The sequence below is a fragment of the Macaca thibetana genome, chromosome 14 (assembly GCF_024542745.1).
Source record: "Macaca thibetana thibetana isolate TM-01 chromosome 14, ASM2454274v1, whole genome shotgun sequence".
NCBI classification, from domain to species: Eukaryota; Metazoa; Chordata; class Mammalia; order Primates; family Cercopithecidae; genus Macaca; species Macaca thibetana.
This window is the reverse complement of record NC_065591.1, coordinates 15,625,304-15,640,653: the sequence shown is the minus strand read 5'-3', so window position 1 is coordinate 15,640,653 and position 15,350 is coordinate 15,625,304. Positions and strand designations below refer to the sequence as shown.

Genomic DNA, 15,350 nt, shown 5'->3' with positions numbered 1-15,350 from the left:
AATATGGGTAGTGGGAGACATTGCTAGTTGAGCATGAAAATAAAAAGAAATTCTAAATATTTAATCAGGGAAGATTCTGGGGTTTAAAGTAAATTCTGAAAAGACAACGTGGGTGTCTTGAGGGATAGTACCAGAGATTTGGAATTGAGAGAAAAAGCTAGGTAAAGAAAGAATAGAGAGGTGCTCTTGTTTGGGCAACAGAAGAGAGGGGAAATAAAAGTAGAAAAAGAATTTGAAAAGCAATTGTTGAGGAGAACAATGAGAAGTGGGAAAAGGCAGATGGTTAGTTTTCAGGGCATGGATCGAAAGTTATTTTGTTTTGTTTGTTTTCTGAAATGGAAGCTCGCTCTGTTTCCCAGGCTGGAGTGCAATGGCGTGATTGCGAATCACTGCAACCTCCACCTCCTGGGTTCAAGTGATTCTCCCACCTCACCTTCCTGAGTAGCTGGGATTACAGGCACGCGCCACCATGCCTGGCTAATTTTTGTGTTTTTAGTAGAGACGGGATTTCGCCATATTGGTCATGCCGGTCTCAAACTCCTGACCTCAAGTGATCCACCCACCCTGGCCTCCTGAGGTGCTGGGATTACAGGCGTGAGCCACTGGGCCCAGCTCAGATTGAAAGTTTGGAAGCAGGCTGGGCACAGTGGCTCATGCCTGTAATCCCAGCACTTTGGGAGGCTGAGGCGGGTAGATCACCTTAGGTCAGGAGTTCAATACCATCGTGGCTAACATGACAAAACCCCTTCTCTACTAAAAGTACAAAAATTAGCTGGGCATGGTGGCGGATGCCTGTAATCTCAGCTCCTTGGGAGGGATGAGGCGGGAGAATTGCTTGAACCCGTGAGGTGCAGGCTGCAGTGAGCCGAGATCATGCCACTTCACTCCAGCCTGGGCAACAAGAGCGAAATTATGTCTCAGAAAGAGAGAAAGAGAGAAAGAGAGACAGAGAGACAGAGAGGAAGGGAGGAAGGGAGGAAGGGAGAGAGAAAGAAAGTTTGGAAGCAAAAAGAAAATGATCAAGGATCTAGCTGGAGAGGAGAATAAGAACATATGATGACAGTATTGTTTGGGGGTGGGGTGGAGATGGCAGGAGTGCTTGGTGAAAGATTCAAACTGAGAAAAGAGCTGGGTGCTGTGGCTCATGCCTGTAATCCCAACACTTTGGGAGACCGAGGTAGGTGGATCACCTGAGGTCAGGAGTTCGAGACCAGCCTGACCAACATGGTGAAACCCTGTCTCTACTAAAAATAGAAAAACTAGCCAGGTGCGGTGGTGGAAGCCTGTAATCTCAGCTACTTCGGAGGCTGAGGCGGGAGAACAGCTTGAATCCGGGAGATGGAGGTTGCAGTGAGCTGAGATTGCACCACTGCAATCCAGTCTGGGAGATAGAGTAAGACTCCATCTCAAAATAACAATTTAAAAAAAGGTGAGAGAAGAGAGTGTAGTCAAGCACAGATGCTTTAAATGTTGTGTCCTGACTCTTTCTGTATTTTAGAAGCAAAATGGAGAGCAGTCTAAAGGAAGGGAGGGGTTTTTTCCCCTAAGTTCAGCTTGAGATGGTTATACAATATCCAAATAAAAATGACTTTCAGGTAACTGGGAGAAACTGCCTCAAGGGAGACAGTAGAGGCGAAGAAACAGATCTGGGAGATAGATTGCATGGAAAAAGGCGAGGATAAGCCCACTCAGGGAGAAAATTTGCAAATGGAAGACTGGAACTGAATTTTTAAAGAAGAGAAGATTAGGGGACACCCAATAGTTAATTGAAAAACTAATGCATAGGCTGGGCACGGTGGCTCATGCCTGTATTCCCAGCACTTTGGGAGGCCAAGGCGGGTGGATCACTTGATGGTGAAAACCCCATCTCTAGTAAAAATACAAAAATTAGCCGGGCATGGTGACACGTGCCTGTAATCCAAGCTACTTGGGAGGCTGAGGCAGGAGAATCACCTGAACCCAGGAGGCAGAGGTTGCAATGAGCTGAAATTGCACAACTTCACTCTAGCCTGGGCAACAGAGCAAAACTCCATCTCAAAAAAAAAAAAAAAAAAAAAAAAAAAAAAAAAAAAAAGCTAAGGCATACATGTTGAATGAATGAAATAATTAAAGCAAACCATCAAAGAAAACTCAGAAGTGACAAGTGAGGATGGCACTGCTTGGGGAGTGCTGCTAAGTAGGACCAGCAGGAGAAAATCTTTCTGGCGAACCAACCAGAAAATCTTCCCAGTCTCCTCAATATGAATTAACTACGTGAGCAGGACTGAAAAAAGTACTCACGTGTAAAGTGAAGACGACAATTACAGTACCTACTGCATAGGATTCTGGCGATGATTAAATGAATTTACACCTGAAAAGTCCATAGACCAGTATCTGGCATATAAAAGTATATAAATATGTTTGTTTTTTTGAGACAGAGCCTCGCTCTGTTGCCTAGGCTGGTGTGCAGTGACTTGATCTCGGTTCACTGCAACCTCTGCCTCCCGGGTTCAAGCGATTCTCCTGCCTCAGCCTCCCCAGTAGCTGGGATTACAGGCGCCTGCCACCACGCCTAGCTAATTTTTCTATTTTTAGTAGAGATGGGGTTTCACCATGTTGGTCAGACTGGTCTCGAGCTCCTGACCTCAGGTGATCCGCCCGTCTCGGCCTCCCAAAGTGCTGGGATTGCAAGCGTGAGCCACCGCGCCCAGCTTAAATGTTTACTATTATCATAACTGGACTCAGTTATGTTAATGTTTGGGCAAATCCCTGCACCTATCTTAGTCTCCTCCCCCATCTGAAATTGGATATAATAAAGCTGACTTTACAGGGCGGCTGTGAAAGAAGATGCCTGAAAGGGATCTGAAAAATGTTAACTATTGCACGAATGAATGGTATTATAGTCCCTTCCCCCCAGCCTATAATAAAAACGTAAAAGCTGACATCAGATTTTTCTGTATTACAGACATCGTACTTAGTACTTTACAGGCACATTCCTGCAATCGTCAAAACAACTTTAGGTTGGGCACTGTTATTATCCCCACTTTGCAGACAAAAAACGATGTCATGCTTGAGCCCAGGAGGTCGAGGCTGCAGTGAGCCATGTTCGCGGCACTGTACTCCAGCCTGGGCGAGAGAGTGAGACGCTGTCTCAAAAATAAAAAGAAAAACAAACAAACAAAAAAGGATCTCAGAGAGATGAAGCCTGTGATTTGCTCAAAGTCACACAGTGATGTAAGCAGTATAGCAAATAATGTAAGATTCCAAAGCCCAAGTTAGTAAAAAGAGGATTATAGACGTGGTGGAACCTGTTGGCTGAGGGGCAAATGACTGACCTGTAACTGTCAGAGATTTATGGAGGGAAATGAGTGGCCAACAAAAATCCTCGTTTAGTGGGAGAGAGGTTGTTGGGTAATGACTGACTTGTAGCTGGAAGAAATCATCGGATTTTTATTCTTTTATTAAAGAAAAAAATTTTGAAATGCCTTCCATGTGCCAAGCACTGTGTAAGGTGGGAGACAACTACTCGGTGCAACCTCTGTCGGGCTGCTTTCCTCCGCTTTCCCTACCCCTAGGTTTCCCCCTGCCCAAACAGGATTTTGTGCTTCGTGGCTTGTCCAGGCAAGCAGGCCGTCGCGTGACCTAGACCTAGACAGTAAGTCCCCCTCTCTTCCGGGCCTCCCTTCTCTTTCCTGCGCTGCAGGGGAGCAGGAAATCTGGGGCGAGATTCCCGCCGCGGACGCGCACTGCCGAAGCCAGGTCCCTCGACCTGTCGCTGCCCAGCGCGGGGGCGCAACCGCCACGCCTCCTCACCCCTCCCTCCGGCCTCACGAATAATGACGGCCGCCGCCCCTCCCACCCTTGGCGTCAAGTTCAAAACAATCCTTTGACTACAACTCCCAGAAGGCCGAGCGGCTTAGCGAGTGCACCCGCTCTCGGCTGTTCCGGCAAACTACACGTCCCAAAGGGCAGCGTGCGACCGCGTGTCCTTTCATAGCGCAAGTGCGGAACTGCGTTTGTTTCCGGCGTGGGTCTGGGCAAGAACCGCTTGTAGTTTGGTTTGAGTTCTGCACTGGAGGACCTTCTGGGTTTACCTGTTGGGCTCCTGGCTGCGCAGGTGAGTTAAAAAAGGGCAGGAACGCAACTGTCGCCTCCTTGTGGTCCGGGGAGATTTTGGTGTCTGGGGAGGTTGGGACAAATGCTGAACCTAGAGCTGCAGTCCAGGATCAGAAATAATTCATATCGCTTCCTTGTCGTTTTCTAGTTTACGAAGTGCTTTTTTTTCCTCCCACAATTCCTATAAACACCAAGAACAACACTGTATTTGAGGAAGTGTAAGTGCTTTCCAGTCGACAGCTTCAAAGGTTCAGAGAAGTTAAGTGATTGTCTAAAGACACTACTAGTAGTTACAGAGCCGAGGCTTATGCTGTTTTCTGAGTTCAAACCCGGTGTTCTTTGCTTTGCATCCGTATTGCAGACGCCCTTTCCTGTTGACTAAGATGATTGGGGTCTGGGCATCTGTTACCTTCTCAAGTCTGGAGTTTACCAATAGAGTGATGGAGGGTGATATAATTAAATCTTCTGTCCATCTGTAGGTATGGTTTTTCTCTGATGTCTGAGACATTAATTCACGCAATGTATTGAGGTGTCTACAGTCTGTCAAGCTCTATTCTAAGTAGTATACAGTAGCAAACAAAAATGCCCAAGTCTTACATTTTGGGATGGGAAGGCGGGGAAAACATAATATATAGTGAGACAGATGGTGATAAGAAATATGGAGAGAATTAAAGCAAGGTAAGGGGAAACATTCATTGTATGTTTTTGTTTTGTTTTGTTTTGTTTTGAGACAGAGCCTAGCTCTGTCGCCCAGGCGGGAGTACAGTGGTGCGATCTCGCCTCACTGCAACCCTGCAACCTCCACCTCCCAGGTTCAAGTGATTCTCCTGACTCAGTCTCCTGAGTAGCTTGGACAACAGGCACTCACCACCATGCCTGGCTAATTTTAGTATTTTTTAGTAAAGACGAGATTTCACCATGTTGGCCAAGCGGGTCTTGAACTCGTGACCTCAGGTGATCTGCCCGCCTTGGCCTCCCAAAGTGCTAGGATTACTGGCGTGAGCCACCAGGCCTGGCCAATTTTTGCATTTTTTGTGGAGATGGGGTTTCACCATGTTGCCCAGGCTGGTCTTGTACTCTTGAGCTCAGGGGATCTGCCCAACTCAGTGCCCCAAAGTGCTGGGATTACAGGCCTAAGCCACTGTGCCTGGCCCATTGGATGATTTCTTTTCTTTTCTTTTTTTTTTTTTTTTTGAGATGGAGTCTTGCTCTGTTGCCCAGGCTGGCGTGCAGTGGTGCAATCTCGGCTCTCTGCAACCTCTGCCACCTGGGTTCAAGTGATTCTGCCTTGGCATCCCAAAGAGCTAGGATTACAGGCACCCACCACCATGCTCGGCTAATTTTTTTTTTTGTATGTTTAGTAGAGACGGGGTTCACCATGTTGGCCAGGCTAGTCTTAAACTCTCGACCTCAAGTGGTCCAGCCACCTCAGCTTCCCAAAGTGCTGGGATTACAGGCATGAGTCACCACACCTGGCCCCATTGGATGTTTTTGTAACAGAGGACTGACTTACAATTGGGTCTGATATTTAATTTGTGTTCTAGGCGCAGCAGCTACACAGAAGAGATGGGAGAAGAGGCTAATGATGACAAGAAGCCAACCACTAAATTTGAACTAGAGCGAGAAACAGAACTTCGCTTTGAGGTGGAGGCATCTCAGTCAGTTCAGTTGGAGTTGTTGACTGGCATGGCAGAGATCTTTGGCACAGAGCTGACCCGAAACAAGAAATTCACCTTTGATGCTGGTGCCAAGGTGGCTGTTTTCACTTGGCATGGCTGTTCTGTGCAACTGAGCGGCCGCACTGAGGTGGCTTATGTCTCCAAGGACACTCCTATGTTGCTTTACCTCAACACTCACACAGCCTTGGAACAGATGCGGAGGCAAGCGGAAAAGGAAGAAGAGCGAGGTCCCCGTGTGATGGTAGTGGGCCCCACTGATGTGGGCAAGTCTACAGTGTGTCGCCTTCTGCTCAACTATGCAGTGCGTTTGGGCCGCCGTCCCACTTATGTGGAGCTGGATGTGGGCCAGGGTTCTGTGTCCATCCCTGGTACCATGGGGGCCCTCTACATTGAGCGACCTGCAGACGTGGAAGAGGGTTTCTCTATCCAGGCCCCTCTGGTGTATCATTTTGGTTCCACCACTCCTGGCACCAACATCAAGCTTTATAATAAGGTCAGAGCCAGAGAAAGGTGAAGTGGAGGGAAGGGTTGCTATCAGGGTAGGAAACTGGGGAAGTTTACTAGTTTACACTGCATTTTCTCAGCTGGTATTTCTGCTGCATTACTTCAGGAAAGGCAGTTCCAAATATAAGTCAGTCTCAGATTGTTAAACATTTCTGTGGATCTATTCTTAGTAATTTGTTAGATTTTTACTTACGGCATAATACAGGAGGTAGAAGCAGCAACATAAAAATTAAATCCATGTTATGTTGTCAAAACTACAGCCATTAAAAGTGTCAGTTTTTCAGGCTGGGTGCAGTGGCTCATGCCTGTAATCCCACAACCTGGGAGGTTGAGGCAGGTGGATCACCTGAGGTCAGGAGTTGGAGAGCAGCCTGGCCAACATGGTGAAACCGAAACCTCATCTCTCCTGAAAATACAAAAATTAGCCGGGCGTGGTGGCCAGTGCCTGTAATCCCAGCTGTTCGGGAGGCTGAGGCAGGAGAATCGCTTGAACCCGGGAGGTGGAGGTTGCAGTGAGCTGAGATCGCATCACTGCACTCCAGCCTGGGCAACAGAGTGAGACTCCATTTCCCAAAAAAAAAAGTCATTTTTCTTATATCTAAAAGCACTTATTCTAAAGAGGAACAAAGTAGCCATGGGTTTGTCTGGGTTTTTTGTTCTTACCTGGATCCTCTCTTTTGCAGATTACATCTCGTTTAGCAGATGTGTTCAACCAAAGGTGTGAGGTGAACCGAAGGGCATCTGTGAGTGGCTGTGTCATTAACACCTGTGGCTGGGTCAAGGGCTCTGGTTACCAGGCTCTGGTGCATGCAGCCTCAGCTTTTGAGGTGGATGTCGTTGTGGTTCTGGATCAAGAACGACTGTACAACGAACTGAAACGGGACCTCCCCCACTTTGTACGCACCGTGCTGCTCCCTAAATCTGGGGGTGTGGTGGAGCGCTCCAAGGACTTCCGGCGGGAATGTAGGGATGAGCGTATCCGTGAGTATTTTTATGGATTCCGAGGCTGTTTCTATCCCCATGCCTTCAATGTCAAATTTTCAGATGTGAAAATCTACAAAGTTGGGGCACCCACCATCCCAGACTCCTGTTTACCTTTGGGCATGTCTCAAGAGGATAATCAGCTCAAGCTAGTACCCGTCACTCCTGGGCGAGATATGGTGCACCACCTACTGAGTGTTAGCACTGCTGAGGGCACAGAGGAGAACCTGTCTGAGACGAGCGTAGCTGGCTTCATTGTGGTGACCAGTGTGGACCTGGAGCATCAGGTATTTACTGTTCTGTCTCCAGCCCCCCGCCCACTGCCTAAGAACTTCCTTCTCATCATGGACATCCGGTTCATGGATCTGAAGTAGAGATCAGCAGGAAGCCTTGCTGCCTGGGACTTAGAGATCTTCTGGCCACCCCTAGAGGCAGATGGGCTGAGATAAGAGACTCTGTTGGGGCCACCTAACCAGTAAACTGTGGACTAGTAGAAGTTCATATTCTACCTCTAAAAACAGGTAGTGGTAACCTGACTCTTCTAATCTGGAACCAAAAGGAAAACCATGAGACTAATTGGTTGCTTAGACTACCTAAGATGCCACTTTGAATTCTCTAAGACCCTGGAGAATTGCATTTCTTTCACTGTGCTACTTTGTGGTTTTTAAAAATCAATGCTTTATATTCCATATAGGGTTCTTACCCATTTATCTAGGATGAAAGTGTGAATTAGAGGGACTCTTTCCAATAAAGTTCAAACTTAAAAATAATTTTAATAAATATTTTTGCCATGTCATAGAAGTTGGTATAATTTATTTTTTTTCCTCTAAGTGTTATAGAAACATCATTGGAATGATTTATTGCTAAAATGCTTAGAGGAGGGGAAAAGCAAGAAACCTACCTGTGAGTCAAGTGAGTTTTTTTTTTTTTTTTTTTTTTGTGACAGAGTCTCGCACTGTCACCCAGGCTGGAGTGCAGTGGCGCGATCTCGGCTCACAACCTCTGCCTCTTGGGTTCTAGCAATTCTCCTGTCTCAGCCTCCCAAGTAGCTGGGGTTACAGGTGCCTGCTACCACGCCCAGCTAATTTTTTGTATATTTTTTAGTAGAGACAGGATTTCACTATGTTGGCCAGGCTGGTCTTAAACTCCTGACCTCATGATCTGCCCACCTCGGCCTCCCAAAGTGCTGGGATTACAGGTGTGAGACTCTCTGCTTGCTCTGCTGCCCAGGCTGGAGTGCAGTGGCGCAATGTCGGCTCACTGCAAGCTTCACCTTCCGGGTTCACGCAATTCTCCTGCCTCAGCCTCCTGAGTAGCTGGGACCACAAGCGTCCGCCACCGTGCCCGGCTAATTTTTTTGTTTTGTTTTGTATTTTTAGTAGAGACGGGGTTTCACCATGTTAGCCAGGATGGTCTCGATCTCCTGACCTCGTGATCCGCCCACCTCAACCCCCCAAAGTGCTGGGATTACAGGCGTGAGCCACCGCGCCTGGCCCTGGCTGTGAGTTCTTATGATAGTTCCCCTTTCCTTTGCGCTTAGGTAAATAGATGGTAAATCTGCTGTCAGTGCTGGATTTACTGTGGGGAGTTAGAGGCTGGTGATAACCTTGGAATGAGATTTCATCATATCTAATCATTTTCCAGAGATAGCTCATTTTCCTTCCAGTACAGCTATCCTTCTTGTCTATTTGATTGGAACTAGGCCCTAAGTCAAAGTATAACTTGAGCTTTCAGGTGGTAAGAAGCTGGGAAAGCCCATTCTTTTCGATCTCTTGCAAATGATTGTTTGGTGTCCCGGGTTTGGACTTGGATTACTTAAGTATCTGATGCCATTCATCCATTCCTTCTTTCCATAAATGTTTACTGAGGACCTACTGTTTGTCAGGAGCCATTCTAGATGGGGAACAAGATAGACAAAAGTTTTATGGAGCTTACATTATAGAATAAACACATTTAAAAAGGCAAGTGCTATGCAGAGACTTAAATTTGGGGGATATGAGACAGAGTAACTAGAGGCTGCTTTCGACTGGGTGGTCAGGAAAGGCCCTTCCTGAGCATACATTTTGGACTAAGACTCAAATGGCTGTGTGAAGTCTGGGGCAAAACCTTCCTAGTGAAAAAAAACTGCAAAACCCTAATAAAGGAACAAGCTTGGTGAGCTTGGTGAAGAGAAAAACCAGTGTGGTTGAAGCGTGGAACCAAGAGAGACTGTACAAGATGAGGCTGGAGGGGGCAGCAAAGACCAGATAATGTAGGGCTTTTGTAAACCGGGGTGAAGAATGGATTTTTTGGCCCAGGTGCTCTGGGTGGTGGCCACGCCTTTAACCCCAGCCACTCGGGAGGCTGAGAATTCCTTGAATCCGAGAGGTGGAGGTTGCAGTAAGCTGAGATTGCATCACTGCATTCCAGCCTGGGTGACAGAACGACACTCTGTCTCAAAAAGAACAGGGATTTTTTTTTTTTTCTTTTTAGGAGATAGGGATCTCAGCCAGGCGTGGGGGCTCATGCCTGCAATCCCAGCACTTTGGGAGGCTGAGGTGGGTGGATCACTTGAGGTCAGGAGTTCGAGACCAGCCTGACCAACATGGTGGAACCCTGTCTCTACTAAAAATACAAAAAAAAAAAAAAAAAAAAAGCAAAAAATTAGCCTAGCATGGTGGCATATGCCTGTAATCCGAGCTACTTGGGAGGCTAAGGCAGGAGAATCACTTGAACCTGGAAGGCGGAGGTTGCTGTGAGCCAAGATCACGCCACAGCACTCCAGCCTAGGCAGCAAGAGCGAAACTCCATCTCCAAAAGAAAAAAAAAAAGAGAGAGATGGGGGGTCTCACTATGTTGCCCAAGCTGGCTTTGAACTTCTGGGCTTAAGTGATCCGCCCATCTTAATCTCCTGAGTAGCTGGCACTACAGGCTCATTCCACAGTGCCTGGTTTAAGAATGGATTTTACTGTTAAGAGCAATGGGAACCAGTGGGGAGGGGTAGTTAAGTAGAGTAATTATTTGATCTCTTTTTTTTTTTGGAGGAGGGAGACGGAGTTTCACTCTTGTTGCCCAGGCTGGAGTGCAATGGTGCAATCTGGCTCACCGCAACCTCCGCCTCCCAGGTTCAAGTGAATCTCCTGCCTCAGCCTCCCGAGTAACTGGGATTACAGGCATACGCTACCATGCCGAGCTAATTTTGCATTTTCAGTAGAGATGGGGTTTCTCCGTGTTGGTCAGGCTTGTCTCGAACTCCCGACCTCGGGTGACCCACCCGCCTTGGCCTCCCAAAGTGCTGGGATTACAGGCGTGAGTCAGCGCGCCTGGCTGATCTCCTCCTTCCCATGCCTCTTTCTTTCCTTCCTTCCTTCTCGCTCTCTTTCTTTTTCTTTCCTTTCCTTTCTCCCTCCTTCCTGCTTTTTCTTTCTCTTTTTCTTCTCTTTCCTTCTTTTTTCTTTCTTATCATTCCTTCCCCTTCCTTCCTATTCCTTCCTTTCCTTCCCTCCCTTCCCCTCTCTCTCCTCCCCTTCCCTCCCCCACCTTCCTTCTCTCCTTCTAAGTTTTGCTATGTCACCCAGGCTGGAGTGCAATGGCATGACCTCGGTGCATTGCAACCTCTGCCTCCCGAGTTCAAGTTATCCTCCTGCCTCAGCCTCCTGAGTAGCTGAGTAGCATGTGCCACCATGCTTGGCGAATTTTTGCATTTTTTTTTTTTTTTTTTTTTTTTTTTTTTTTTTTTTTTTTTTGAGACGGAGTCTCGCTCTGCCGCGCAGGCTGGAGTGCAGTGGCCGGATCTCAGCTCACTGCAAGCTCCGCCTCCCGGGTTCACGCCATTCTCTTGCCTCAGCCTCCCGAGTACCTGGGACTACAGGCGCCCGCCACTGCGCCCGGCTAGTTTTTTTGTATTTTTTAGTAGAGACGGGGTTTCACCGTGTTAGCCAGGATGGTCTCGATCTCCTGACCTCGTGATCCGCCCGCCTCGGCCTCCCAAAGTGCTGGGATTACAGGCTTGAGCCACTGCGCCCGGCAATTTTTGCATTTTTAATAGAGATGGGGTTTCGCCATGTTGGCCAGGCTGGTCTCGACCTCCTGACCTCAAGTGATCCATCCACCTCGGCCTCCCAAAGTGCTGGGATTAGCCTGGCTGATTACTTTAAATTTTGAAAAGATCACTGCTTTGCAGAGAGTGGGTTATAGGGCAAGTGTAGAAGCAAGGACAGGAATTAGGAGAGTTTTGTAAGAGTGTAAATGTGAGAACTGGTGGGGGATGAAATACTAGGGCAGTACAGGTAGAGCTGGTGAGAGGATATTCTGAAGGTAGGACTTCCTAATGGAGTGGTGAGGAAAACGATGGAATCAAGGATGCATCCTAGATTTTTTTTAACAAGAGACACTAGGTTAGACATGAGATTGGGGAAAATCAGGGAGTTGTCCCCTGAGGGACAAGGGAAACTTAGGGAGGGGGGAAGAAAATGTCAAGTTTTTTGGCAGTGTTAAATTTGAGCTATTAATTGTCCATGGGACGCGGAGGTTGCAGTGAGCTGAGATAGTGCCACTGCACTCCAGCCTGGGTGACAGAGCAGGACCCCATCCCCCCCTCCCCCACCAAAAAAAATGCAGGAGCGAAGGAGGTAGGATCCACAGCACAAAGGTAAGAACTACTCTTTAACACATAGACATTTCACAAGGACAGGAAGAAAGATAGCAGTATTTAAACACAAAGAAGTTGACCAGGAGCACTGACTCACACCTGTAATCCCAGCACTTTGGGAGGTTGAGGCAGGCAGATCACTTGAGCTCAGCAGCTGGAGACTACCCTGGCCAACATGGTGAAACCCCATCTTTACTAAAAACACAAAAATTGGGAAATGCGTGTTCTAGCTTTCTGTGTGCTTAGGTGCCCAAGCTACTGAGGGTCTAAGTCTGGGCAGCCAGAGTGTGGTTGGCAAGATGAACAAAGATGCACAGATGAGAGGAGCGATTAACCAAAAGTTGATAGAAACTGGAGAAAGAGAACACTTCAAAGAGTTGCTGAGAGCTAAATTAATTGAATGAGGCTGGAAGGATCAGTTGAAGGCACATTGTAAAGAGGTCATTAAAGAACAAGGACTCGAACACGTTACTGTTGATGACTTGGTGGCTGAAATCACTCCAAAAGGCAGAACCCTGGTACCTGACAGTGTAAAGAAGGAGCTAGAAAGAATAAGAACATTCCTTGCTCAGCATGCCAGCCATTAAGATTGAATTAGATTGTGTTGTTCTGTGGTTTTATTTCTGAAAGTAAAACTTGCCATAAATTAGAAAAGTTTCTCCAAATAAAATCTTTTTTTGTATGATGGTATAGTTTTCACTGATGATGTAGACATTGTATTGATTTTTTCCCCTAAATGTGTTATTTTAATAAATAGTTCATGAATTAAAAAAAAATAAATAAAAATTAGCTGGGTGGGGTGGCATGTGCCTGTAGTCCCAGCTACTCTGGAGGCTGAGGCATGAGAATCACTTGAGCCTGGGAGATGGAGGTTGCAGTGATCCTAGATCACACCACTGTACTCCAGCCTGGGTGACAGGAGTGAAACCCTGTCTTAACAAAAACAAACAAACAAACATAAAGAGGTTGTTGGTTTGTTTGGTGCTAAAAGGCAGGGCATTCCTCTCTGCTTCTAAACCCTAGGGCAGCATTTTGTCCTTATTTGCATGTTTATTTACTAGTGAGTTGAACTAAAAATGACCCAGTGGTTTGCCATCTATAGGCATGAGAAAATGCAACTGAAGACAATTTGGAAAAGTGTAGATAAGCTACGCTAGAAAAACTGTAAAGGGCCGGGTGCAGTGGCTTATGCCTGTAATCTCAGCACTTTGGGAGGCTGAGGTAGGAGGATCACTTGAGTCTAGGAGTTCGAGACCAGCCTGGGCAATATTTAGTGAGACCTCATCTATACAAAAATCTTAAAAAATTAGCCAAGCATGGTGGCACAGCTACTCAGGAAGCTGAGGTGGGAGGATTGTTTGAGAATGGAAGGGGGAGGTTGTAGTCAGCTGAGATAGCTCCACTGCACTCCAGCTGGGTGACAGAGCCAGACCCTGTCTCAGAAAAACAAAAACCTGTAAGGTATTAATCGATAAACATATTAAAGTAATTTGAAGTTTGAGTGGTCTGGATATCCCACTGTTTTAGCCTAGATTTTACTCTGGATACTTTTCAGAAGTAGCTGGCACTTTCAACTTTACGTTCTTCTATTAAACGTTCTTTCCAAGAAATACCTTGAGTGATCCCAAGGAAAACTGGACAAGTGGAATCTCGGTCTTTCAACTTTGGGATAGTGATTATACCTCTGTTAGTGCTCATCCACCTAAGAAAGCTTGCCAATCCAAGCTAGTATCCCAGGGGAGTTGAGTTCAGTTGGATGGTGGAAGACTGATTTTTTTTTTTTTTTTCCATTTAGCACTGTCTAGCCAAGAGACACCACTATTTACAAGTTCTTAGGAAGCTGAAAGTAAAAATGCCTAATTTGTGAAGTGGAGGAAATCAGGAAGTCTAAAAATCCAAGAAAAATATGCAACAGAAAAATGAAAGCTGACTTAAAGAAACATGGCTTACAGGTAGAAAATACCAATATCAGGTTAGGCACCCGGGCTCACGCCTGTAATCCCAACACTTTGGGAGGCCAAAGTGGGAGGATCATTTGAGGTCAGGAGTTCTGGACCAGCCTGGCCAACATGGTGAAACCCCATCTCTACTAAAAATAGAAAAATTAGCTGGGTGTGGTGGCGCATACCTGTGATCCCAGCTACTCGGGAGGCTGAGACATGAGAATTGCTTGAACCAGGGAGGAGGAGGTTGCCATGAGCTGAGATCGTGCCACTGCACTCCAGCCTGGGTGACGGCGTGAGACTCCCTCTCAAAAAATCAAATATGAAATACCAATATTGTATCTTCAATAATGCCTTAAATTTACCTTTCATATGATCTGAAGAGGTTTTTGTTTTGTTTTGTTTTGTTTTAAGACGGAGTCTTGCTGTGTCCCAGGCTGGAGTGAAGTTGTCTGATCTCGGTTCACTGCAACCTCTGTCTCCTGGGTTCAAGCAATTCTCCTGCCTCAGCCTACCGAGTAGCTAGGATTACAGGCGCCCCCCACCATGCCCGACTGATTTTTGTATTTTTAGTAGAGACGGAGTTTCACTATGTTGGCCAGGGTGGTCTCGAACTCCTGACCTCGTGATCCGCCCGCCGTGGCCTCCCAAAGTGCTGGGATTACAGGCGTGAACCACCACGCCAGGCCAGGTCTAAAGAGTTTTAAAAATACAAAGTCGTTATAAAGAACTCTCAAGTGTGTTGCAATAAATGCTGGTTTGACGCTGTTAACAAGAATAAACTAGAATTGATAATATATACCATGTCAGAGAAGGAACTAGACTCCAGAAAACAGGAGAAGGTAGTTCTCCTTTACCTTGCTGCCTAATACTAAAGTGTCAGAACCACAGTAAAGCCAGCAACATTTGAGACCAAACCCGAGGACAGGCAGGATTTTACAGACAGGTGAGGGGCCTCGGCTTCAGGGAAGTGGCTCGTGAAACACCTTTCTGAGGGGCCATTATGTAATAGCCAGAGTTGCTTTCCAAAAAAGAAACAGCCTCGAACTGAACGGGGAGAGAACACGTGGCATTGCTATTGGGTTCACAGCTGTCTTGGGCTAATCAGGGCAAAGCGTAGCACTGTGACCTATGCAGAGTGAGCTCGCCAGGGACCTAGAGAACCTTTTGCTTCCAGCTTTGTATTCTCGGATTGGGTGAGGTGAGGGATGCGGGCGCCCACTCCACCTGTGGCAGTGGGAAACTAATGGAATCCAGAGAGTTCACCTCCCGGCTCGCACGCCGGGTGCGGGAGCGTGCTGCCACCGCCTCAGGTCGCGCGCTCCTTAGGCTTCCCTCTCACGGTTAGCGCTACGGCTCCAAGGCTGGCGCCTGCTCTTCTTTATCTCCCTCCCCGGCCCTTGGCAGGAGACTCGCCCTACAATGGCTCTTCAAGTCCGGGCGTCCCCTTCATGTGGGACCAAAGCCCAGAGCATTCCATCATCCTGGATTCTGCCTGGACCAGCGACCTCGCCGGAC

At 47.1% G+C, this 15,350-nt stretch overlaps 3 protein-coding genes and 1 pseudogene across 3 annotated transcripts in view; 2 read left to right on the top strand and 2 right to left on the bottom strand.

The window, feature by feature from the left end:
- UBE2L6 (ubiquitin conjugating enzyme E2 L6) overlaps positions 1–15,350 on the bottom strand; it is a 622,645-nt gene that overhangs the window by 110,863 nt on the left and 496,432 nt on the right. The window lies entirely within an intron of this gene.
- TIMM10 (translocase of inner mitochondrial membrane 10) overlaps positions 1–15,350 on the bottom strand; it is a 301,193-nt gene that overhangs the window by 131,846 nt on the left and 153,997 nt on the right. The gene's annotated exons all lie outside the window — the stretch shown is intronic.
- Positions 2,589–8,057, top strand: CLP1 (cleavage factor polyribonucleotide kinase subunit 1). Its single transcript, XM_050758544.1, has 3 exons — positions 2,589–4,096; positions 5,640–6,267; positions 6,962–8,057. Exons 2-3 carry the CDS (start codon positions 5,662–5,664, stop codon positions 7,631–7,633), a joined length of 1,278 nt encoding a protein of 425 aa, XP_050614501.1. The 5' UTR covers positions 2,589–4,096; positions 5,640–5,661; the 3' UTR covers positions 7,634–8,057.
- On the top strand, positions 11,273–12,538 carry LOC126936189 (transcription and mRNA export factor ENY2-like; annotated as a pseudogene).